The sequence below is a fragment of the Crocodylus porosus genome, unplaced genomic scaffold (genome assembly GCF_001723895.1).
Source record: "Crocodylus porosus isolate Cpor-Errol unplaced genomic scaffold, CroPor_comp1, whole genome shotgun sequence".
NCBI classification, from domain to species: Eukaryota; Metazoa; Chordata; order Crocodylia; family Crocodylidae; genus Crocodylus; species Crocodylus porosus.
In genome coordinates, this window is record NW_017728906.1 from 23,109,856 (window position 1) to 23,134,783 (window position 24,928).

The following is a 24,928-nucleotide window of genomic DNA, read 5'->3' on the forward strand; positions in this document are numbered from 1 at the left end:
CACATCCGCGTTGCAAATGAAAACACTGCTAAAGTTTCACGGGAGCATTACCCCCCCCCCCCACAACCCTAGCATTTTCTATTCCTGTTTTTTTCCTGGTTAAATATTGATGTTGTAAAATGCATACCATAAAAACAGAGGTGTAACCATCCAGTTCTGTACCCTGGGCAGTGGCAACACATGGTGTGGGGGCAGTGGTCAGCAGAAACAGGGCAAGCTAATCAGAGGTCCACTGCTGCAGAGGGAGACGTTGCCTCTTTTTCTGTTGCTTACACGTGGTGAGTCGTGACTTAAAAAAACATTTTTCGGCAAAAAAAGAAGAGGCACCATGGTTAACCCTCTCGGGCACCTCCCCACTGTAGCTCCCTGCTTCTGCCAGCCGCTGGCCCTGCACCATGAGCTGCTGATACCCAGGCAGTCAACCCTGTCACTGCTGCTCACCACTCCCTGCTGCAGGGACCAAAACCACTGCATGGGCAGGGTGGGAGTGTGACACACCCCCTGACTCCATTCTTCCCCTCACCTCCTCCTTGGGCAGCATCCACGGCTTGTGTCTTGCTTACACATCTCCTGTTAAGCTATTGTATACAACATACAGAATACAGCAGCCAGTTATCAAGCTATACACATGCACATGCTGGCGTGCATGCACAGACACACACACATGCACAAAGTCAGATTAAAGGGACTGGCAGCTTGCCACATGTGAATACTACTTAGTCTCTTCCATAACCACTGGTTGGAGTTCTCAAGCACACTCCTCCTTACTTCAGTCTTGCTTTGGTAGTCTCCTCAGACCCTCAACTGACAGACACCATTGAGTAGAAAGAAGTTCTGATCCTGATTTCCTTCCTTCATCTGGTCCATAGAGAGTAACGGTGTTTGCAGAAGAGGTCGTTTGAACAACTCTTCTTGCCAGTTCTTGTGAAACCTCTTTCCTTTCCAGTAACTAACTGGGCAAGGAGAGACTGCAGGGGCACAGGGAGTCAAGTACAAAATAGGAGCGAGGGTCCAGAAAGATCAAAAGAGGGTGTATGAAAGGGAGTGCTGGGAAACTAAAGGCAGAAAGCTGAGGGGAGCTAAGATAGCCATTGGGGTTCTCAGAAATTCAGAGAAGCAGGGTGAGAATATGAGTACTTATTTAGGGTGAAATCCTGATTAACTGAACTTAATGTACAGCATATAGGTGTATGTGAAAGATTATGAGAGAGGGAGAGAGAAATTCACGCCTCTTCTCCAGTCAAGTGACAAACTAGAGAGATGCAGATAAGCTATTAGTCTTGTTATGAGCTGTAAGAAATCCCCAAAACATCTATGCATGGGTTTGCATTTTCAGGTCCCATTTTTGATTCCAGATAATCCCCAATTCAGACTGGACACCTGATGAAATGACTGCTCAGTTAAGAGTTAACTGCAGTAATGACGAACAAACTCTGAAGGCAGGGTCAAGATGAAAGTACAAATGTGGGCATGTTTAGCCAAAGTTTACAGGAACTTGATCTGAACTATTTTGGTTTAGAAATCAGGCTGGAGCTATCACAAGGACAGCATGTCTCATGATGTCTTGGCATTTCTACTTCAGGTGAAAGTGCCAAGCAATAGAAGAAAAAAAATGGCAAAATACATGCATGCACACAAACAACAATCAGCTCTCTGAATTTCAAACAACATTGAGGTTAGGTTCTTTGTGGGTTTAGCCTGCTCAGGAGCTTTTATTTAGTCTGCAGATCAGCTTCTATTTTATCCAAACTGTTCTTCGTTAACCCTTACTAGAAATGCCAGTAAATGTGGTGGATAGGGACTGAAAGAGGAGAAAAGATGTGTGAGAAGATGAAGTTGAAGTCTGTCTCTTCAGGGGCCGTATCTACATGAGACGCTGACTGCACAGTTGTTAACTGTGCATTTATTTAGTACTTGCATACACAAGTACTAAATGACTGCGAAGTAATTGGAGTTACTGTAGCATCCCCAAGCAGCTTTTTGGTAGTGCTGACTGTACAGTAGCTCATTATTACTGCGCAGTAGCTTGTTAGTGTTGTGCAGTAGCATCACATTGTGCTTCATGACACGCAACACTAATGGGCAGTAGCAGCATCTCATGCAGATGCGGCCAGGATCACCTTTCCAACAGTGAAAATACTTTATTGTACTAATAGGAAGTAGCTATATTTTCATCAGGACACTCTCTTGAAACTCAGAAGGTTCAATTTTCTGCTGTACCACAGGATTTTTCTATGACCTTGGGCAAGTCAGCCTCTGTGCCTGAGTTCCCATCTGTAAGAAGGGGATAATTGCATGTATCTACCTCTCAGGGCTGTCATAGGGATAAACACATTAAAGATTGAGAAATGTTCAGATGCTACTGGAAGAAGGATTATTTGTATAATCAGGAGAGAAAAATAGATGTTTGAACAAAGAAGAAAAAATGAACCATGTATCAGAAAAGAGTCTAGACCATCTTCAGACACAACAGCTTATCATTTTTGTTTGTTACTGTAACATGTAACTTACATGTTTCTGTAAGTTAGACCTAACAATGAATGAAAGTTTAGACACTTACTTTCATAGTCTTGTAGACTTTCAACTGCAGACAGTAGCTTGGCCCTGTCTTCTGGGTCTGTAATATTCAGCTCAATCAGGTGGCTCTCTTGTAGATCCTTCAAGTCCTCCAAAGTCTCATAGCCATTTAGCAAGAGAGTTGATGTGTATTCCTACAAGTGGAAACCCAAACACACAATTCAGTCCATGAACAAGAGAGGTTAGAGACATAACTACAGTTTTATCTCGTTCATTTTCTGTGGACAAAGGAAAAAAGCAGTCAGGACCCCTGGAGCACCAGGAACCCCCAACCAACATTTTCTCTGAAGCATCTATAAAGACAGTTCTGTTCCCTTCCTAGTCATGTCTAGGCATCAGGCATCTTAAATTGTGGCACAGTCAAATAAATCTAACACTTTACAATCAGATTGGGGTTAGCTTACCAAATACCTATCCAATAGATAACAGTGGACCAGATCATGAGCTTGTATAATTCACTATTTCCTTTTTGACCTTGGTTTATATCAACTGAATATCTGGCCAAGTGCCTATAACTCCCCTAACTTTGTGTTTTACTCTTGTTGGAAATGGAAGAGCTTAAAACTCCAGGGTTTTCTGTTTTCATCAATGGACCACCAAGAACCACAGCAGTCAACCATAAAAGCACTCATTGCATAGTATATGCTATACATGATAAGCCATTTAAAAGGTCATGGAATGAAATTAAGTTTATGGTATCCTTCATATTTTCTAACAAGCTATTTTGAAGTAACAGTTGGATTCTCTGGAAGGGATGAGTGATACAGAATTAAAACCACACTTCCTTAACAGATCAGGGAAGAAAATAAAAAATGTTCAGATCACTAAATGAGAATTTCCACTATTTGTTAGCAATGAGTTTTATTCAAATCCCCCCGAATTTCAGTGACTGGCCCAACATCTACAATGGGACAAACCCAAAATCCACATCCAGAGACCCCTCATAATTTAGAAGTGGGTAGATCTGAATCTGTCATTCATAGTTTGGGCCGTGTTTCCAGTTGCTATGTAACACTCTTCCCTTATATTTTCTCTTCAGTCCTCAAGACTAGGGACAAACAATACACATAAACCTGTTTAAGTGATCAGAATCTGATTTAAACCTGTAACAGAACAGACATTCAGTGCACAGAAACCAGTTTGAAAATGGCTAAAACTGGTTTGAGATAAACCGGGTTGAATGTAGTATCAGACTTAACTGATTTGATTCAAACCGGTTTATGTAATGTCTGTCCCAGACCTCTTGCTGGTTTAAATTAAATCAGACTCCCCCAGCATCCTGGCATGCTCTCTGGGCTGGGCAGGGCTCTCTGCTCCACAGCAGGGCTGGCCCCTGCCCTTTGCTCCCTGGCTACCACTCTATACAGACTGCAGGCATCTGCCTGCTCCTCCCCCCTGTCCCTTCTGCCTTACAGACACCTCAGCATTGGCTAGCACACCACATCCTGGTTACAGCCTATGCTGTGGCAGGACAAAGGGAGAATCAACAGGTAGCTGGTAATGTACCTTTGTTTTCTTAATGGGGTGATCAACACTGAGGTAGGGGTGATAAACACAGTTATCAGTTCCCTGCTGGGCTGCTGGGCAGATAACTCTTCCCTAAACAAAGCATCCTGCTGGGGTCTGGCCATGCCCCCTCAGCACTGTGGAGGGGAAGGCAGGGCTGCTTTAGCACCCCCGAGCTTCTAGCCTGAGCCACTGCAGGTATGTGCCTGCATTTCCTCAGTCCAGAGTGAATATTTTTTCAGTTGGAAACCGGTTCAACCTAGCCAGGTTCGACTAACCTGCAAAAATTGAATCAATTCAGGGTCAGGCTTTTAAATGTCTAGCCCAACTGACTGAGTATGGAGTCAGGGGCTTTGGTTTTCTAGTGTTGGTTCTACTGATCTCTCACTCCGTAGTCCTGAGTTACCTTTTTATATTAGTGTGTATGTCCATTTTTAGAGCTTCTAAAGTTCTAAATTTTACCCATGAAGAGCTTCTAAAGGTCTAATTTTACCCATAAAGGTCATGGGTAAAATTCAAGTCACACAAGGGATCAATTTGACCCAATAATATTTCCCTATCTAAACTGAAGTAGGTATAAGTGAGGATTAATTAGTGTTTGTAAATTGCTTTGAAATTGCAAAGTACTTCATAAATGCCATCATTATTGTTTCATATCTATGTTACAATATTTATTCCACTGCTAAAATAGACTAAGAAACAGCATTCAAATTTTATGTACTCAGAAAACAATTTGAGTCCAGCCAGAAAACATTTTCCAGTCATAAAGAAAATGAAGTACAGGTTTGCTATAAACCAAAAAGTAAATACACAATTGGCAGGTTCATCAAATGGCTTTTTTTTAATAGAGCACTTTTATCGGATGGGAAATTTAGTAGCAGACTGACAGTGTGTTAATTCAAAGAAACCTTCTGATGAGTAGCCATTGTGTTAAAGTGAGACCACAGAGAGGACAGACTCTCAGCACATACTACAGAGGTGACATGAACAGACCCACAAGCAAGTTTTTTTTTTTTTAATTTACTCTTCCACCTTTTTCAGTTGTGTTTGAAAAAAAATGACCCATGTTTTCTACTCTATGGATTTGCTTTGGTGTAGTGCCAGAGATGGAAAGGAAAGAAGCAAAAGTGGCTTTAAGCCATATTTGTGTCTCCCGGACCTGGGAGCAGATCTGTGTCAATTCAGGCTACTCTTGCTCTTTGTGCTGGGCTGCCGCGGATGGCAGCTGAGGATTGCAAGAAATGACAAGCATGCCAGCTTTCCTATAGGAATGCCTTCTGCAGTGGTTCGTTACTGTAGGAACTGTAGTTTCTTCACACATGGGATTCTCAAGTGGCCAAGCTTGTGTACGTGAGAGAAGGTACGCACCCAAGAAAGAATAAAAAGAGCCAGGTAGATGACTGCAGGACTAATGCACTGTCACTCCTGGTCCCCTCAACTGCAGTGAGTGGCTGCAGGACTAATGCAGCTGCAAGGTTCCTGGTCACTCCTGTCACTTTGGTTTGTATGCTGCCCTAGTGTGAATGTGTTCATGCACAGACAAACATCAAAACAATATCACAGTTGTCTTTATTGTTACAAACCCTACTAACATCTGGGGGGTTCGTGGGGTGTCATGCATCTATTTTTGAGTTTGTTTTACTAATCTGGCATGTGTAATGTCTATGTATTGGTAGTGTCAAGCTGTATTTTGCCTTATTGTCCTTATTTTATACGCATTGTGGTATTTGATATAAAAAATACTTCTTACATGCCATAATAGAGTCAGGATTGTCCTATGAAAATAGGGTCACCATATGTTCTGTTTTAGCCAGGCCAGTCCTGCATTTCAGAGGCTGGTTCTGGTCAACTCATAAGGAGAACTATAATGTGTGTCCCAGAAACACAGGGGCACAGGCCAAAGTCTGGCCAGGACTTGGAGTAGTGTGGCACCACTGACTGCCCAACTTGTAGCCCCTCTCCCACTGGCTTGTGAGAGCACTGGGGAGAGTGTCCCAGATTTCTCGGATGATGATCTGAGGCATAGGAACCAGCCCCTTCCAGACAATGATGAATTTACATTTTAAAAGAAGGGGCAGTAAGAATAACATCTGGCTACTCAAACCACTGAGGGAAGCACATTTCTCAGAGCAGGGAAACTAGCAGTGAGAGACAGTACTATGAGGATACTGCATTTAGCTTTCCTCGTGTCTGAAAGGGTGCACATATTCTCCTGGTCTTAATGAGATCAGGAATGATTGCTTCTCTGGCAAATGTGCACCTGTGGGGGAGCATGCAGTGTGTGGGGGGGGCGGGGGGGAAGGAGGGGGTACTTGCACAGTGTGGGTTCCCCAAGAGTTCAATGAAGGGGGAGAGATTTAAATGGCAAGATAAGAAACTATACTGAAGCTTTGCCTTTATGCCTTGAGAGAAAGTTTCTATCTTCAGTTTTCCTGGACTTGGGGAGACAATGGAATATATTTTTTAGATAAGAGTAGCAGTTTGGAAATGGCTCCCATATACAATTTTCACAATTGTATTCAAAATACAATTTTATTCAGGAAGCTGAATAAAAGACACTAACAAGGACTTGCAGGAGGCCCTGGAGGAGAGGTCAGAGGCAGAAGCTGTTTTTAAACCTGTTGAGCTCAATAGGAACTGAATTCCTACTGAACTGAATTTATGGGCTATTGTTGTTTTTTTATTCTTATATATTCCCGTCTGTATCTCAATATATAGTTCCTGATAGCTTGAGTTTACTCTTGTTTGGGCCATAAATCCATTCTCATCTTCTAACACTTGTTGTCAGTGTTAACTGTGAAGCCAGAACACTTGACTATGAGGCAGTCCTCTTTTTCTGGATGGGGGATCCATCTTTTCCGAGTGCTTGACCGGACAAAGGTGCGATTCTTTTAGCTGGCAGAATCTCCTCTTCTAAGATATTTCAAGGCTTGGGTGAGACCGGTATAGCTGAGGCACCATAGGTCAGGAAGCTGACCTTAGGAGCATCTCGGTCTGTTGTCAGTGGTCAAACAGCAGATGGCAGAGACGGGTTTGGAGCTGAAGGGCATACCTAACTGCATCTTGGATCGGGGCATACCACTGTTATTTATGATTTATCTCATGTAATATCTAGACTTCCAATCAGGAGCTGGGTCCCCTGGGCCTTAACACAGTATCCACATATTACAAAAAGACAATCCCTTCCCTAAGATCTGTACAAATTAAGAGAATTGCATGCTGAGAATCACATACTTGGCAATGCAAGGAGCATTTCCTTCAACCACTTTCACATGGGTTAGGTAAATGCAAGGATGGAGAATTTTCTGAGCTGCTGGTATTTTCTGGAACTAGTCATTGTGGCTCTAACTACATTAAAAACAAATGTAAAAAAACCCAAAGCATTCCAAACAGAACTAGGAAAGCATCTGCTGACCTGCAGATGGATCCGCTCTAAGAGTTCCTGCAAGGTTTTAGGCTTTGCTCTTCTGCTTCTTCGGTGTGCCCTGATCTTCCTGGGAGCTGCTTCCTCTTCCATAATAATGTCCACATAAATGAATTTGAAATTGCCCACTTTGTTGTTCAGCATGCCAGTCCACATACCCATGGGGGTTTTGCAGATAATGTCGATAATGTCTCCTTTCTAGAGAAATAAAAAAGAAGATGGTGACCAAATGCAGTTGGTTTGTGACATGTGGCCGCTTTACCTTAATACAGCCAGAACAGTGTCACTGCATAGAAGACACTGAGTGGTGGCAACTGAAACGCTCGTGAGTGTTTATTAATGTGAAGTAACTCTTCTTGTATAAGGAGGATATTTTTGGTTATTCAAAATCAAAGTATTACAGAGCAACATATGGTAATACTGGCTTTCTCCCTACCCACACCATGGAGTTTAGGGGGCATAAGTATATCCCTTTCTCTTTTGCACAGACATTGTAGCCAGTAGGGCACACTATGATGGGTGGAGATCAGCCTCCATGAGGCTCCTTCCTGTAGTAGTGGTCAGGGAATGGTTGCAACTTTGGCAAGGGAGCATTAACAGGGTATTTTCTCACTGCAGAGCTAACCCAGGCTCTTTCCTGAATTTTAGTCCAAACATACTCCTCACACGGAAGAGTTTCTGATGGCTATCTGGAAGTACTTAAACTCATGCTAGCTAGCTGAACCATGTAGGGGTGTGAGCTGTAGCCTGGCATCTGCTTTCATGTGTGCTGAAAACAACCCACTTGGCAGGGAGGAAACATACTAAATTATTTGAGTACTGCTGGTCCTCCAAAGTCTTCCCATAATTCTCCCCAAGGATGGATAAGTTCTCTCAAACTTGACATAATAGTCCTGGAAAGTTTGAGAGAGGGTCTTTGCACAAAGAACTAACCATAAGTTGTGCCACCAGACACACAGAAGTAAGTGCAAAAACAGCAAGTTCATATTGGGCACATCTACACAAGACATTTACTGTGGAGCTGCTTAAATAGCTCTGCAGTAAAGGCTCTGCATCTATATGTGCATCCCTATTAGGTTACAGTAAACTAATAAACACTGCCATAGGTTAATAGTTGTAAAAAACAGTAGTATCCTGCAGTGGTGTTGTTTACTGCAGCAATACACATATATATGCTGATGGGGTTGGCTGGCGCATGAAGGTTTCCTGAAGCACCTGCATGCACTGGCCAGCCCCTCTGCAGCACACTGAGCTGAGTCAGAGTGGTCCCCAGCTGTGTGTTTCTGAAAACTGGAAATACAAAAGTTTTCATGAAAGGAACCATTACGTTACAAATACCAGATATGTCCATTCCAGAAAAAAATGTTGATGGTTGTCTCACCTTGATTTTTAGAGAATCAGTATCATAAGGACTTGGAGTGAAGTCTGTGTGTACTTTGGCTCTGCCACAGAACGGTCCAGTATAAGGGACTTCATCATCAAGCCTAAAGCTGTCCCTGTTGCTGGTTCCATCTGAACAACTAGTGACTCCGCCTAGTAGAGAAAAAATACTTAAATCTCTTTGAATTACTAGGAATTGTTCAATTTCATATAGCATCAAAGAAGCTAACATGATAAGACATAAAAACAGTGCATTGCATATAAGTTTGACACATTCCAAGAGCAATATGTTCATTCAATAACCAAACATACTATAAGACAATAAGCAAAATAAGCTAGATATCTTTAACATATTCTGTGTAGTAATCCTTTATAATGATGATGCTAATAGACTGCACATTTTGCTTATGGGCTTGTTGAAATATTACTTCTGTAGATTAATAAGTACTTGAAAACTGCAATTTAGAAAATGATTTCTGTTAAACTTGTTCTGTTTAAAAACAAATACTGTAGAAATGATTTTATTTCATTATAATACAAGCTAACACTTCAAGAGAACCTGCACTGCAGAGGAAAATTTTAATCTTATCAACATTTCTACCCGTCATTTCATCTAGGTTGAGCAATATAATATCAGCAGAGTAATTCAGGCAAATTTGAGCAAGCTCTGCAGTATCCCATCCAAATATATTTTTTAGATAAGAGTAGCAGTTTGGAAATGGCTCCCATATACAATTTTCACAAATCATGTTGTAGAAAATGACCATAACATGATTTGGTTCACATGGTGGTTTAAATGTACAGCTATGGCTCCAGGCTGGGTGAACCTACACTTTGGTGTCTGGTCAGGGATCACATGATGAGCAGAACAACATCACAATATCACATCCTTGGAGCCTTGAGAGATGATTGCTCACAGAATGGCAACAAACTGCCTTCTTCAGGCTTTCTAGTGCCCTGTCTAGCCCCGCCTGAGACTGCCTGATTGCAGAATTTTGGGTAAGCCACAGAGGAGGTGCTCCCTTACTGTCTTTTTGTCTTGGCTGAAATCTTCCTTGTGTTCTGGAGAATCATAGTCAGGTTGAGTTTTCCCTTAATCACACATTTACAAAGCCTGTCTAAGGACTGGGGAACAGACTCCTGGCCAGCCAGGGAAGGGGGAAGTCTGTGTGCGTGCGTGAATGCATATGTGTGCATGTTGAGAGTGCATGGGCTTGTAACCTCAAAGGAACCAAAGTAACAGCTGATTTAAGGCCAGCTGCAAATTGTAATGCAACATGCACCAGTTGTATCATTAAATAGTATGCTGGGTTGTGTGTAGACAAAATGACAGGCATGTGTGCACAACACCTTAAAGTGGGCTAAATGCTTTTGTACCGCTTTAATGGTATCAGTGTTAGCACGCCTCGGTGGCATATTGCACATTAATTCCAGCCACTGTAGGAAATTTGGCGGTGTAATGTATCTTAAATTACTTGGGGTGCAGCAAACTAAAATTCCTTCAAGGAGTTTTAATTTGCAGCCCCATCAGTTGTGGAGTGAAGCACCAGGCTCCATGCAGCTCAGGGGCTCTGCAGGAAGCCCTGCAGGCAGCCTGGGAAAGCAGGCTCCACTCAAGAAAAGCAATGAGCTTGATCTCCTCCCCCTCCCCACCCCTCTCTTCCGGAGCCTGCCTGCCATGTGTGGGCCTGGTGCTTCCCTCAGTGGCTGTGGTGCCCCCTGGGACCGCCCAAGATGGGTGCCTGCAGGCGGGTGCTGCCGGGGGCGGGGGGGGCAAGAGTTGCCGCTGCTGCAAAAGGAAGCACCAGCCCCAACTCCCCCCGCAGCCCAGGGACCACTCCACCCGCTGGCAGCTTGTCCTCTCCTTTCCACTGGAGAGGCAGGTAAGTCAGCAGGGTGTGTGCATGACACAGGGGTTTAATCAGCCCTAAATTGAAGCAGTGTTTTTTAAAACCCACCACTTCAATTTAGGTCCCCCATTTTGTCTACACATGCCCTTGGTTAATGTCCTTCATTATGTTGCTACGTTATGCTACTGGTGAGTAAAATAGGCTTAGCCAGCTAAGCTATCCCATAGTGCTCAGCCCAGTGTAACAATACAAATAACAAATACGTGAAATAATCTTGCAGTTTTTGATTCTGTTGCCCTACTGTTACCATACCAACATTTAGCATTAGTATTGACTGTAGAACCGACGTTTAGCATTTGAACAGCCAAGTGCTTACTGTATTCTTAGCCATTTCTATACTATCTGCCATGTCTATATTGCTTGCTGAGCTCAGAAACATCATTGAGAAGCATGCCCTTATTACTTCCTCTGCTCTGCACCTGCCAGATCCTGGAAACAAGGCCATGTAGCCACTTTAGAATGACCTGAGTAAGTGCCCACAACTACTCGGGGTGATTATTGGTGTGTGTGCTAAAGCAGCTACATTGCCTAAATTTCAGACTTCTGTTCAGGCAAAATGCAATACTTATACTCTCCTCGGTGGCATGCCAAGACTCAGGTGTTCCAAGAGGCAGTACAGATTTTGAATGTTTGAATCTTGATTCAACCCACCCTGGGATGCTGCTGTGTTCACTGCAGGTCTTTTGTGAACCAAATTCCACTGACTTCCACAGAGTTGAATCAGGGATGAATTTGGTCTCATCTGTATAATCACTGTTCTGTATAACCTTGTAGTACTAAAGGTAACTCCTCCCCTCCATCACAACTGGTACTTGTTATGTATGCATAATTGACTGTAGGACCTGCAGGTAGATGCCAATCAACTTACTGCTTCCCACTCTCTTTTCTGAATAAGCAAAACCAGTATTTCTGACTAGCTTTTATGGGTGCCTACAGATGTGCCAGGAGACTGCTCCTTTGCACTGTAATTACAACACATTGGAGTAGACTCAATTAATAGTGTCTGCTGAAGCATGGTAATTAGCATACTTCAGCAAGCCTTTGCATCTCGTGTATCAGTGTCCCCGCACTTCAAAATGGTGGTGGGGGCACTTTAACTAAAGCTCCTTCGACAAGCTTTAGTTAAAAACCCTGCCACCATTCTGCAGTGCAGGGACACTGATTCACGAGATGCTATAGGCTCTTGGAGCTTCTCTAATTAAACCACCCCCTCCACCCCTGGAGCATATGTAAAAACTCCCATAGTTTTTCATGTCATGTACTTTTATAGATTTATAGACTAAGATTCAAAAGGATGACAGTGAGAATCTAATCTGGCCTCCTGCATAACAAAGGCCATAGGACTTCTCTGAGTCAATTCCTGTTTGCCCTACAAAATATCTTTTAGAAAACCATCCAAACTTGATTTAAAGATTTTCAGTGATGGAGAATCTAGTACCATTCTTGTTAAGCTGTTTCAGTAGATACTGTCACTATTAAAAATGTGTGCCTTGTTGTTCTTCTGAGTGTGTCCAGCTTCTTATACCTTTGTGTAGATTAAAGAGTTCTCCATTATCAAGTTATTGTTCTCTAGTTCTGACAGTCAATTAATTTTCAATAATATTGAATAAGTCAACAAAGAGGGTTATGATTCTTTTTACTTACTAGATGAGCTTTGGCCACTATAGAGACTATCCATAGAGTCACTGGCTTTTAAAGAGGCCTTTTCTGTATGTCCTCCACCTCCAGGATCACTGTCATCTTTGCCTTCTTCATTCTTCAGCAACAAAAATCAGAGGTTAATTATGCTAAGACAGACTTTATATGCATGTTTGACAGGTGACATATTTTGTGCACTTATTTTACTAGTATACATTGACTTGCTAAAATGAACATTGTGCTTAAGTGTTACAACATATTCCTTCATTATGGAAGGAATGACCCAGAGTAGGATCCCACAGTAGGACCTTTGTCCCTTCATGCTGTCTGTGCCCATCTCCAGCTGCTGTGCCCATCTCCTTCTACTGTATTCTCCACATCCCTCTGGATTCATCGTAATAGTGAATCTACCACAATAATACAAAAATCAGAGACATACATCATGGAAATTCCCAAGTAAACCAGATAAGATGTTTTCCTGGCTGTTCTGGAATTCCAGGGAAGTGGCAAGAATCTAGCACATGATTTTAGAGCTTAAATGTTTCAATATTATCTATATTGATACTATGTAATATAAAAATCACAGAAGCAAAGTAGGAAGAAAGCAGCTGGGGATCACTTTGGGGATTCTCCTCCATCTAATGAGGAAGCACAGAGAGAAACTCTAAGAGCAAATGGTGAGAACTGTATGCAACTGCTGTGCCTTGCACTGGAATATCTCAGTCTTGGGCTTTATTAGTCCATTGCAACAGGGGGAGGGCAAGCCAGAGGCACATGGCCAGGTTTAACTCCATGTGATCAGCACATTTTAGCATCAAACTGGCTACTCCAAATCTCAGAACATGGGCACCTTTGCAAAATAAACAGACGTTCATTTCTCTCTCTCAAAATCATATGAGGCCTGAAATAGGACCTCTGAGGTTATATCATGAAATGTCACCTCCCAAATCATAGCTTACAGAGTTTGTCAAAACTAGAAATTATAGCCTTATTTGTCAATCGCTATTTAAGCTGAAGATGATTTCAAACTTAAATGAAACAATGCCCACTTGTCAAAGGAAGTTATTTCTTCATTAATGTTGCATCACACTCTCTACATAGAGTGGTGTCTGGGACGTCATACACTATTTAGGATGTTGCATCAAACATGAAACGTATGTTACGTGACTTATTGTGTCAAGCAAAACAAAGCATTTATGGTATAGGTCAATCCCAGGTTTGGGACTGACTCCCTCTTCCCAAAGAGCTATATATTACAGAAATGAAATATGATTAGTTTCCAGGAGGGGGAAGGATAGTTACACTGTTCAACAGCTTTTCTCATTGATTAACCATTGGAGCAATGCTGAATTCTATCAGCTACAGGGGAATTAAGATTGTATGGAACATGTGCCCTAGCACATTCTATTGAATTTCTGTCTTACAAAGAATTAATTTAAGTATACAGAAGGTAAATATGTAAGTTTTATTTCTTTTCTCTTATAATACAAAAGTAATGGATCTCCCAGTGAAATTAAATCTTAGAAATATAAAACTAATAAAAATGCCTTTTTCTTTAATACACAGTACATGATTGAAATTTGGAACTCACTGCCTCAAGATACTGAAAGGTTCAGCGGGTTCAAAAAAAGATCACACATTTGTACGTGTAGTAAAAATATCTACAGTTAAGTTAGATGAGCTAAAAACAGATAGCAGATATGAACCCTTATGCTTCAGGGCACAAAGTGAATCATTAGCCAACAGATGTTAGAAGAAGTTCCTACATCCAGGCTACTCCATTAAATGTCAGTTAAGGGAATTTTTCTTCTGTGGCATCTAGTACTTATCTTAATCATGGCCTGAGTATTCAGTTAGAGGGGAAAAGGGAGTCAGTCCCAAACCCGAGATTGGCCTATACCATAAATGCTTGGCTTTGCTTGATGCAATGAGTCACTTAACGTACGTTTCATGTTTGATGCAACATCCTAAATAGTGTATGTCATCCAAGATGTCACGCTATGTAGAGAGTGTGATACAACATTAATGAAGAAACAACTTCCTTTGACAACTGTATCAGAAAGTCCTACATGCTTAATTTAAGATCATCTTTTTCCTATTTACACTGATGCACACCTACTGGGGAGGATGCAAAGAACCCTCCTCTTTACCTGTGTGACCTCTTCCTCCTACAGAGACACACCTTTTCACTGCCAGCTAAACAAAATATCCCCTTTGTCAAAGGAATAAAGCTCTGTTCTATCCTGGCACTCATGTCTGTGAAATTGTAAGTGTAAGTGCCTATGCCTGTGCCTTTGGCAGTACACATGCATCAAATACACATCCAGGGAGAAAGAAGCGTGAGAATTGTTTTACTGAAATCGAATCATCAACCATTTAAATTCATTATTTGTAGCATATATCTTTCTGAATTCAGGTATTACGGTGAGTCAATAAAATGTTATTAAGAAGCAATTAAGAAGTAAGCGCACCATCAACATTTCCACCATATGTTATCAAAGATGTTAAAGGCTCTTCATCATATTTACCATGTCCTCGGAGAGTGCCTTGATGTACTTTTTACCCATCTTTTTCTTCATAGTCAGAGAAATGGCCCGCATCTTCTTTCCCAAACCACTTCCATTTCCTGCCATTTTATTCTGTCCTGCATCTCCAAGGTCACTTATAGTCTCCACCTCAGTTACCTGATTTGAAATTAAAAGAAAAAAATCTGATGTAAGAGCAGGAGAGAATGCAGAGATACTTACGATGCACGTAGGGTGTCTGAAAGTTCTCATCAGCCATTCTTCTATTTCTGAAAGTGCCTGGGGAATTATGTTCATAACACTATGCCTAAGTACTCATGAATATGAGACAGAAAATGCATTTTATGTTACAGTTTGATGCTCACCTTATTTCAAGTCCTAATCCAAGTGAAAATGATGTGTAGTGGTGAGGATATACTCAAGCCACTTGCAGCAAGAGTGTTGCAAAGCAGGTTGCTACCAGGGCCACTGTTGATGATGTATAAGCTTTGTTGACTCTTGCTGCTCTTATTTTTTGTAAATATGGACCTGTCCTTTGCACTGCTCACCAAAGGTTCCTTTGCAAATCTTACATGTGTTAGTAAGTACATGCTCAAACAAGCGATTCTCATGAATTATATATGCACTTACCATGCATACATGTAAGTCCTTACCAACCTAAGTTTTACATCACTGAATCCTAATGGTTCTATGTAAGAGTTATAGGAAGAGGGATGGAAAAAGGTAGAATTTTTGTAACACAAACCTCAACTGAATCATCTGGCTTCGATACTGAATGATGCCTAAAGCGGTCAAAGGTTCCAAAACTACTTGTGCGCTATAAAAAACACAAACAAAAACAGATCTTAGTGACATTGTTTTTACATTGTTAAGGTAGAAATACGGCTATAAATCTGACATTTTACATTAACAATTCCTTATAAATAAGCAGGGTATAACAGGCTATTTTCATAATCTGAAAGTTGGTGGCTATGTAGGTAAAATGTGAATGCAAAAGTGAAGACAGAGCAAGTTCAGGTGACAAATTGTTATTGCTCTTCGCCATAAACTATGAAATTAGCTTATGGCAAATTAGTTGCTGGCCATTCCCAGGAAAACTTTAAAGGGTATGTTATCAGAGTGGTGCAAAGTGAACAGAATACACAGAAGAGTCTAGTCTTACTGGGCACATCTACACATGCATGAATGTACCTTTGCTACTGCACATTAAGTCTAGTACCTCTAATATAGGGTCCTACCTAAATGAGCAGTAGCCAGCACTACTGCATGGTAGCAAAGGTGCATGGTCTTTTCATGATGCTTAATGCACAGTAGACCTTTGCCATGATGTGGTAATGCACAGTAGAATTAGTCTACTATGCATCATCTCATGTAGATTCCCCCACAGATACCTACATTTTTGTACCCAGAAATTGAGATCACCAACTAAAAAGCCCTTTTTGAAAACATGGACCTAGCACATCAGCTGCTAGAATTTGTAGACCTGTTAACTATGATATTTTGGGGGGTTCATTTTATTATTTAGTAACATTCAAAGTTGTCAGGAGTTGCTTGTTTTCTATTATTTATGTGTATGCTTTAGTATTTATGACAAAGAAAAGTCCTGTAATTAAATCACATGTTTATAAAATGTTTATAAAACATTTATAAAAAGCTGGTCTAATAAAGGATACCAGATTTGCCCAAAGAACCTTGTCTGACTATGCCCTTGGATCAACATGGGTACAACCTACAACCCTGAATGTTTATAAAACTGCATTTATTTTCTTTGCATTTTAAGTACCCCTTTGACCCCTCTCCATATATATCAGGGTATTCAAAATTTGCTATAAACCTTGAAGGGTAATGTACTAAGCTCAATAGAAAATATGCTGCATGAAAATTAGGCATATCAGAATGCTTCTCCAGAAGATGAATGTCTGAACCTTTTGGGTTACAGAATTTCTCCTTAGACTCTTGATGAGAAAGATTCAGAAGTGACTGAGGTTTCAATCAGATGGATGATCCCTTGGGTGGCAAATAAGGAGAATGTATTAAGCTGGTCCTGTGGTTAATGCACTGAACTTGGGTTTAGAAACTATGGTTTCAATAGTTCGCCTTGTCACTAGCCACTCTGGGTATCTGTTTACCACTTCCCTGATAAACCCAGGACCATAGCTGAGAATAAATTTATTATGTTTCCAGTGAATATAGATATTATAAAGATGTCATAGATAGATGGCCTATATATATAGCCAGAGGTGAACAAATCTTAGCTGTATAAGTTTCTATAGAACACCCATTTACATGTTACCTGGTCACCATTTACGTCTTTTCACAAACTGTTCTTAAAAGCAGTAAAGCTGAAACTCTGATGGAGCTGATACTTAAGAAACAATTTAACCTTCTGGTAAATTTGTGAATGCTGTTAACTATACCTTTTCTGTCCACAGTTAGCAAGCTGCTGTTTACAGTTCTATTTTTGTATACTCCCCTTTTCTGGCTATAGTCATTCCTCTAAGGGTCTCATCAGTAAAACTGTCATACCCCTGACTCTTGTGCAGGATGACAAGTTGGCATTCAAGCTTAGCAATTGTGATCTTAAGGATGAAGCTCATCAAAATGATACCAACTACACAGAGTACACTTATACCTCCCCGGGGTACTTCCATCCAGCAAGGGCCCCATCTTATCCTGTCCCTGCCCATAAATCACAGGGCTCCTATCCATTTTAGCTCCCTTATCTCTTACAAACAGTCACTTTTTAAAACTAAAAAGAGTGGACAGATGTGGGGGGGAAGGGGAGGGAAAAGAAATTCATGTAAAAATGTATGTTCTTAATGCCTTTATTGAAACATAATTCAAATTAAAAGCTCTCTGATATCCCAAGTTTCTCATCCTCAAATAGTTTCTTTCTAGAGGTGGTCAGAAAATTAAAACAGTTCTAATGGAAATGTCCACATTTCATTTCGGATTTTTTTAGCCAAGAATTTGCTTCAGAGAGAAGTTTGAATCAAGCTCTAACTCCTGTGGTTTACGTACAGCTTGGTCTTTCTGGCTTTATTTTCATTACATATTTGCATTCTAATGGCTTTACTGTGACATGTATGGTTCATGGAGTCATCTGTTTCATATCACCTTGGTTTTCATTATTTTTATTGTTTCCATTTTTTAAAAATTAGGTTGGGTTACAAGCCTACTATATGATATATATCTGCATACATTTGATATTGGTTTAGTTGTTTGTAACGTATTTGTAATTTATGTGGCTTTAACCTTAATTAGAGCTGTCTTGATAATAGATTGGTTTCAGTTGGGGCGCCAAAATTAAAAATAAAAATAAAAATAATGGTTCTACATGAGTACCTTAATCACTAGTCCTTCAAGTATTTTTGAGCAGGGGGCACTTACTGCCTCCTGTTGGAGTTATTCTGCTTTATATGAAATGTTGAAATGTTCATTGAGACAGAGCAATGAGTGAGGATGACTCTCTTGCGAGATCTTTGGAGCATCCTCCAGGGAACTGAGACACTGGGCTTCTGTCTCTGTTCCAATGAACATGCAATTATTTGTGCAAAGTAGAACACCTCCAACAAGATAGACTCAGACCATCCTATACTAGAAGGCCCAACAGTCTCCTGATTTGGAGCTAAGAGATGTAGATTTGACTCCAGCCCTCCAGGTAAAAGAAAGGGCTTAATCCAGGTCTCCTGAAACCTGGGACAGCATCACAGTGCAAGCTCCTCTTCTTTCAGCTTTTTGTAAATCTGGTCCTGGCATCATTTTTCCAGGCAAAAACTTTTGGGATGGTTACGTTCATGACTAGTTTCGGGATAGCTAAAATCATATATTTTTAGGTGAATTTACTCTTCAACTAAAAACATTCACACAGCTCTATTCTTAATTGCTTGTAATCCTCTGGAAAATCTATGTTGGCAAAATAAAGATAATTTTCTGTGAAAACTAATAAAAATTGATTGAAGGACAATTTAGCTGGTACACTCCAACTTCATTTAAAACCTCCATTTTAAAAAAACCTTCTCTATTAACCAGATGAACAACATTCTGACAGGTGACAATGGGTGAGCTTAATAGTATGACATAAAAACATAGCCCTGAGGATTATGGGTCTATTAGAATGGATTAACACCTTTCACTGACTTGTCATCCTAGTAAATACTTCTCTAAGCATGGAATAGGAAGGGTAGAAAGAGGGAGGTTGGGATTCACAGTACTGGGGAAACAAATAGTTCTGTGTGGTGATCTTTAAACATGGTGTAATCTTCTGTAACAGTCAATCGCTACAAGATTCACAGTAGGAATAACTGGATAGTAAAGAAATGATGTGGATGATGGTGTTCATTGCTGTTCTAAATAACTTGAGCACAGAGAAATTCATTATTTTTTTTGATGCTTGAAACAACCTTCTTTCCTATAAGGACAGAAGGCTTAGGGTGTTTTTTAGTGTACTTCCATGTTGTTTCATACCTATTAAATATTAATAAGGGTTACAGGATGATTTCCACTATTCTAGATAATGGCCTTGTTGCACTGGAGAGCACTAAATAGGGCTGCTTCAGCAATTCTTTATACTAACTTTTTCCATTAAGTAATCAATAGCTACCACCTTTTAAAATGTATTCAACCCTATTACACTGATAAAGAAAAGCAGATTTAGGAGCTGTGAGCTATGAGGGGAATAGGGCTATTACTTTTGGTAGTGTCAGTCACTACATTAGTGTCTACGAACACCTACTTTGTGAAGGTATGGTCATAATCTGAAAGCCTTGTTTCCAGGTTAAGGGAAGCTTTTAAAGCAAATGCAAATCTACTGGAAGAAAATCTGTCATTGATTTTTGATACCGATATTCAGTATCCTATAAAATTAAGTGATTTTGCTGGCTAGATTCACATAAGAGTTACTAATGGGTACATTAAGCAAATGTGAATTTGCACAGTGGAATGTAAAACAGGTATGCGAGGAGGAGAAAAACCACCCTTATTTTTCCTCAGAAATACTGATTGAATATACTTGTATTATTCATATATGTTCTACAAAGTAATGTCCCAGGCTTGAATTCCAGTCCCTCTGGAGCACCAAATTAATATAATGGAGAAAAGTCAAACACTTTTCTTTGTTTTTATTCCTCCTTCCATCTTTTCTTCTTAGTGGCAACCTTTAAATAACCTTTATAAAGGGACAAAAATGCATGTGTTATTTCTTTTAATCTAGACATTTTATCTTTCATGTTCTAGCTTCCTTGCCTATGAAACACACACACAACAACAACAAAAACAGCTAGGTGTACAAATGTAAAACCAATAAGCACCAAAAGCCATGGGATCTGATCTCTTTCTCCTGTTAAGAATGTTTCCTATTACATCCTTTTACAGTCGAAGGCAAGTTCTCATGGCATATTAATTACAACTGCCTAAGTCCACCAAAAGTGGCAGTGGTTGGCTATTTATATTCACTGTGGGTGAAGTTCACCCAAGGCATAGCTCACCATATTGGGTAATTTATACAACCCAAAGATCTGCCCCTTGCATCATAGAACAGCTATGTCTTGCTTAAGCCATATTCAAAATAGCATTTAAATGAGAGGCAATGAAGGGGCTTTGTATTGGCCTTTGCATAAAGGATAAATATCACTCGTTTTTAAAGTTTCTCCATCAATTTCCACTTGTCTCTTAACTATAAGTTACAGTGCATGGAAATAGGGCAAGAATTTTGCTTAGATTAACCATTCTAGTGCAGGGGTCAGCAACCCCAGGCACGTGTGCCAAGTATGGCACACCACCGCCAGCCGGGGCTCTAAGCAGCCGCTGCCAGCCGCATAGCCCAGACTGCTCCCAGTAGGTGGCTGGGAGGCTGCAAGCCCTGCTGCAAGTAGACTGGGCTCCGTGGGCCGGCTGCAGCTGGGAGGCTGCAAACAGCTGCTCTGGGTATGTTGGCACTCCAGCATCTTCCAAGGTAGACATTGTGGTTTTTTCAGCACTCCAGTCAAAAAACATTGCCTACCCCTGGTCTAGTAGTCGCAAGACAGCTGATAATGTGGCCTCTTATTCCCCTACCCTAACCTGGTACCTTTTCTTTTTTCTCTTTTCTCATTGCAGAAAAAGGAGCAGGATCAATTCACAAGGAGCAGAATGTGCCTTTTTGATTGATCACTGAACGTAAGTAGGGTTGGGCGAGCTTTAGAAAGAGGCTGAATATATATGCTCCATTATGCTTCTAAGTCCTCCAGGACAAGGAACTTTTGAGAGGCGCTCTGGGAATGCAACTGAGAATTACCGAAGTCTAGATGTATACCATCATTGAGCCAGCTCCTCTGAGTTCTCAAACAGATCAAAGGAAAGAGTCTTTTACTTGACCACAAGACAAAATACCACGGTTTAATTTTCACAGTGGTCTATGAAGAAAGTTTCTCACGCCTATATAAAGAATAAGAATTTGCATATATGATTAAGAAGCAGTCAGGAGTTTAATGAAGAGGTAAGAAAAATATATCAGGTGTCTTTTCCTATTTACAGATATAGAATATCTGACAAAAACCCAAGCTATTAATATAACTTTATAGTCTCCACGAAACATGGCTAAATCTTGTACTTTGCCAGTCAAAAGCAATAAAAAAGATACAGCTTGTTCTCACTAACTCAAATAGGGCAATCTACTGAAATGGCATTTTTAACTGGCTTAAAAATTACTCTATAAAAGACTCTTGCTGCTAGTATGGTGAGGTATTCAGTAATTGTATGGGGGTGGGGGAAGAAAAGAAGAAGAAAGGTAAAAAAGGTTTTCAAACAAACTTGTTACTGAGAAACAGCAGAGTAAACACCTTTGGTTTAAAGATGGAAAATGATGAGAAAATAAAAAGCTGTATAAAGAAGTGTGTTAAGTACATTTAACACTCCCACACCTCAGCAAACACCATTCTTTAAAGCAAATGTTGAACAGCTGTTATACCAGTGGCTATATCTATCACCCACCTAAGCCTCTAGAGCTTTAACCACATTCACATTTATTGAGTCACGTGGCATCTGAAAGAAAGCACTGCTGTCAGAGTTTCCATTAGAACCTTTATTTTTCAGTGGTCTAGAAACTATGGCCATGGTCATCCAGGAGGTGCTTTAGGCATGTGGAAAACCAGATCAACTGAACAGGGATACATAAATTCATAAAGTTAAATAGGGACATAATTACTGGGAAGATCAAGATGCACATCTATCAATTTTTTATGCCAGACACATAGGAAGGCCTAAGCTAATGTCTCATTTAGAAAACCTTTTAAAAATCAGGTTTAATGTGTTTGTGAGCCCAGAAAAGACAGGCTAAATCATATTAGAAATACTTTAAAATCTGGATTATTTCAAATCCCCTTTGGCAAAATGTACGTGCGGGGGGGAAATCTGACTTCCCATTTTTAAAAGCACATCCATCATTCTTCAATGTAGGATGCATTCTGCTGCTCTCCCAGAGGCGCTTAGCTGAGCCCCTTGCTGGCCTAGGCTAGTGCTCATCTGCTCCAGGCAAGTACTGGCCCAGCTCCATCCCTGGGCTGTCACAGAGAGGAGACAGAAAAGGCTCTTATCTCCTCTCTGTGCAGCTGGGTGGGAGGAAAAAACAGAACCTTTCTGCCATGCAGATCCCGTACCCAAGCTTGTAGGCTTGAGCCCTGGTAGGGACTCAGCCAGATCTGCACGGCAGAGAAGCTTCAATCCCCCACCCCCCCTCCAGCCTCAGTTCCTGCTGTGGTTTCTGGCTGCTGTCGTCAGGAGGCTGGGTCTGGGCGGGTGTGGGGGAAGGAAGTCCCCCCCCCCCAACCACAAGAGCCCTGCCACAGTTTGATGGCTATTGTCCCTGGGGGAAAGGGAGGTGTAGGGTGGGTCAACATGGCAGATGGGCTCCCTCCTGCCCTCCCCCAGCCTCTTCACAGCTGCAGCCAGGAGCTGCAGTGTGGAGCTGCCCAGTCCAGCTTTTCACTGCTTTGGGAACTGGGGCCAGGGGAAGGAATCCCCACCCCCCCACTGCAAGCCCCCACACCCAGCTTGCTAGCTAGGGTCTTGGGGGGGGGAGGGAGGGGGCGCAGCCAGGTCCATGCAGTAGAAGGGCTTTCTTCCCCTTAGGACCAGTTCCCAGAGCAGCAAAAAAGCTGGGCTGGGCAACCCCACACTGCAGCTCATAGCCACAGCTGTCAGGAGGCTGGGATGGGGGGGAAGGAGCCTCCTTGTCATGTGGGCTTGACCTGGCCCCCCTGAGACCCCAGCCAGCAAGCTGTGGGGGGACCCTCAGGCAGAGGGGCTCCATTCCCTCCCCTCCCTGCAGCTGCTGCGGACAGTTGCTAGCTGGTGAGGGAGGGGGAAGGGGCCACTCTGGTAGCCTCCTGGGAGGCATGCGGGAACATCCCCCACCTGCTGCCTTGGCCAGTGCAAACAACCACTGAGTCCCCAAACAGCAAATGCTGGTTCATTCCCACTCTAACTTACATCACTTTAAGTAAGGTGCAATAGAGTGCTTCCACCAGAGGCTTTTTGAACATCTGTACTTAGACTTACACACCACCTACTGCAAGGTACTGAAAATCACCTGGCGGTGCACATTGAGAACAGCAGCTCCTAGGTGCTGGGTACTCCAGCAACCTGGCTAATTCTGTGCATGCGTGCAACTACATTTACAATAATGATTTAATTTAAGACTTATTTATATGATATTTAATTAAAAGTGACTTTCAAGACTGCACAAAACCAAGGAAAATGATTTTATAAGGAAGTCAAGCATCAGTGACACATTCAGACAAAGTCTATACTGCCAATTAAGGATTGGTGCAGTGTTTACTTTGACCACCCACTATCTTTTTTATGGCATTTTACAGACACCAGTGCAGAAAGAACTTGGGATAGACCCTGAAATCCTTCCCTTGTAAAACTGCCCCTATGGTGCCACTATGGTGGCAGAGACTGTTGCCTAAGAAAAGACTGATTAATCACTGAACACCCTCATCATGCTTTGGTCTTTATTCTTTAAATACAAATGTCTTTTCTTCTCTGTATTTTTTTTCTGACAGACAACGTAATTCTGATATCCCCATATTTCAAAAGAACTAGCTCATTAGATTTAAAGCCCTCTTATTTTTATACTATGACTTTTTTTTATTAATACAGTATGCTACCTAGGCCCTGATGCTGCAGAGGTCAACCCAACTCTCATCTCAGAAAAAATTATGCAGGTACTCAAGTGTTTGCAGGACTGGGCTTTTAAAGAATAGAGACAGAGAATGCATGTACAACTCTACACAAGAGGAAGAGATGAGAATATTGTGTCTCAGAATGAGCTAACTCTGGGCAAAGGGGAAATGCTGAGCCTGCAGACAATGTAGGCAGGTTCCGTTAAAGCAGCATTTCTCAACCCATGGGTCGCAACCCAAAAGTGGGTCGCAAGAATATATGAAAAGGTTGTGAACAAACTTTAAAAATAGATCAACAAACTTTAAAAGTGGATCCTCCTTTAAAGGAGAAAAACTGAGAAATTGTGGCTTTTCCCTTGCAGGCTGGCAGGGTTCCAGCCTACAAGGGCTGCTTGGGGTATCCCCTCCCCCTTTGCCCCACACATTGCGGGGCTGGGGGCAGGGGCAGTGAGTCGGGAATGAGGGGCACTGGGTTGGGCCTTGGCATTGATTACAAATGAGTCCTGATACAAAAAAGGTTGAGCATCACTGTGTTAAATGACTCCTTCCAGCCACAGCAGAAATGTTGCAGGTAGGATAAAAATTGTTGTTTCATATTTCATCGTTTCATACTAGCTAGAGTCAGGAAGGACCTGAACAGATCATCTAGCCTGACCCCCTGCCACAGGCAGGAATGAATGCTGGGTTCACAAGACCCCAGACAGATGATCATCCAACCTCCTCCTGAATTTGCCCGAGGTAGGGGTGAGGACCACTTCCCTGGGAAGTTGGTTCCAGATTTTGGCCACCCTAACTGTAAAATAC

General features: G+C 41.5%; 1 protein-coding gene across 2 annotated transcripts in view; it reads right to left on the reverse strand.

Annotated features, from left to right (window-relative positions):
- LOC109305705 (SAM domain-containing protein SAMSN-1-like) overlaps positions 1–24,928 on the reverse strand; it is a 142,456-nt gene that overhangs the window by 10,093 nt on the left and 107,435 nt on the right. For both annotated transcript variants that reach the window (XM_019528753.1, XM_019528754.1), the window contains 6 exons: positions 15,706–15,777; positions 14,964–15,119; positions 12,442–12,553; positions 8,889–9,040; positions 7,499–7,705; positions 2,561–2,711 (listed from right to left, as the gene is read on the reverse strand). In XM_019528753.1, the coding sequence (XP_019384298.1) occupies positions 2,561–2,711; positions 7,499–7,705; positions 8,889–9,040; positions 12,442–12,553; positions 14,964–15,119; positions 15,706–15,777 (850 nt within the window). The remainder of the gene's footprint in view (positions 1–2,560; positions 2,712–7,498; positions 7,706–8,888; positions 9,041–12,441; positions 12,554–14,963; positions 15,120–15,705; positions 15,778–24,928) is intronic.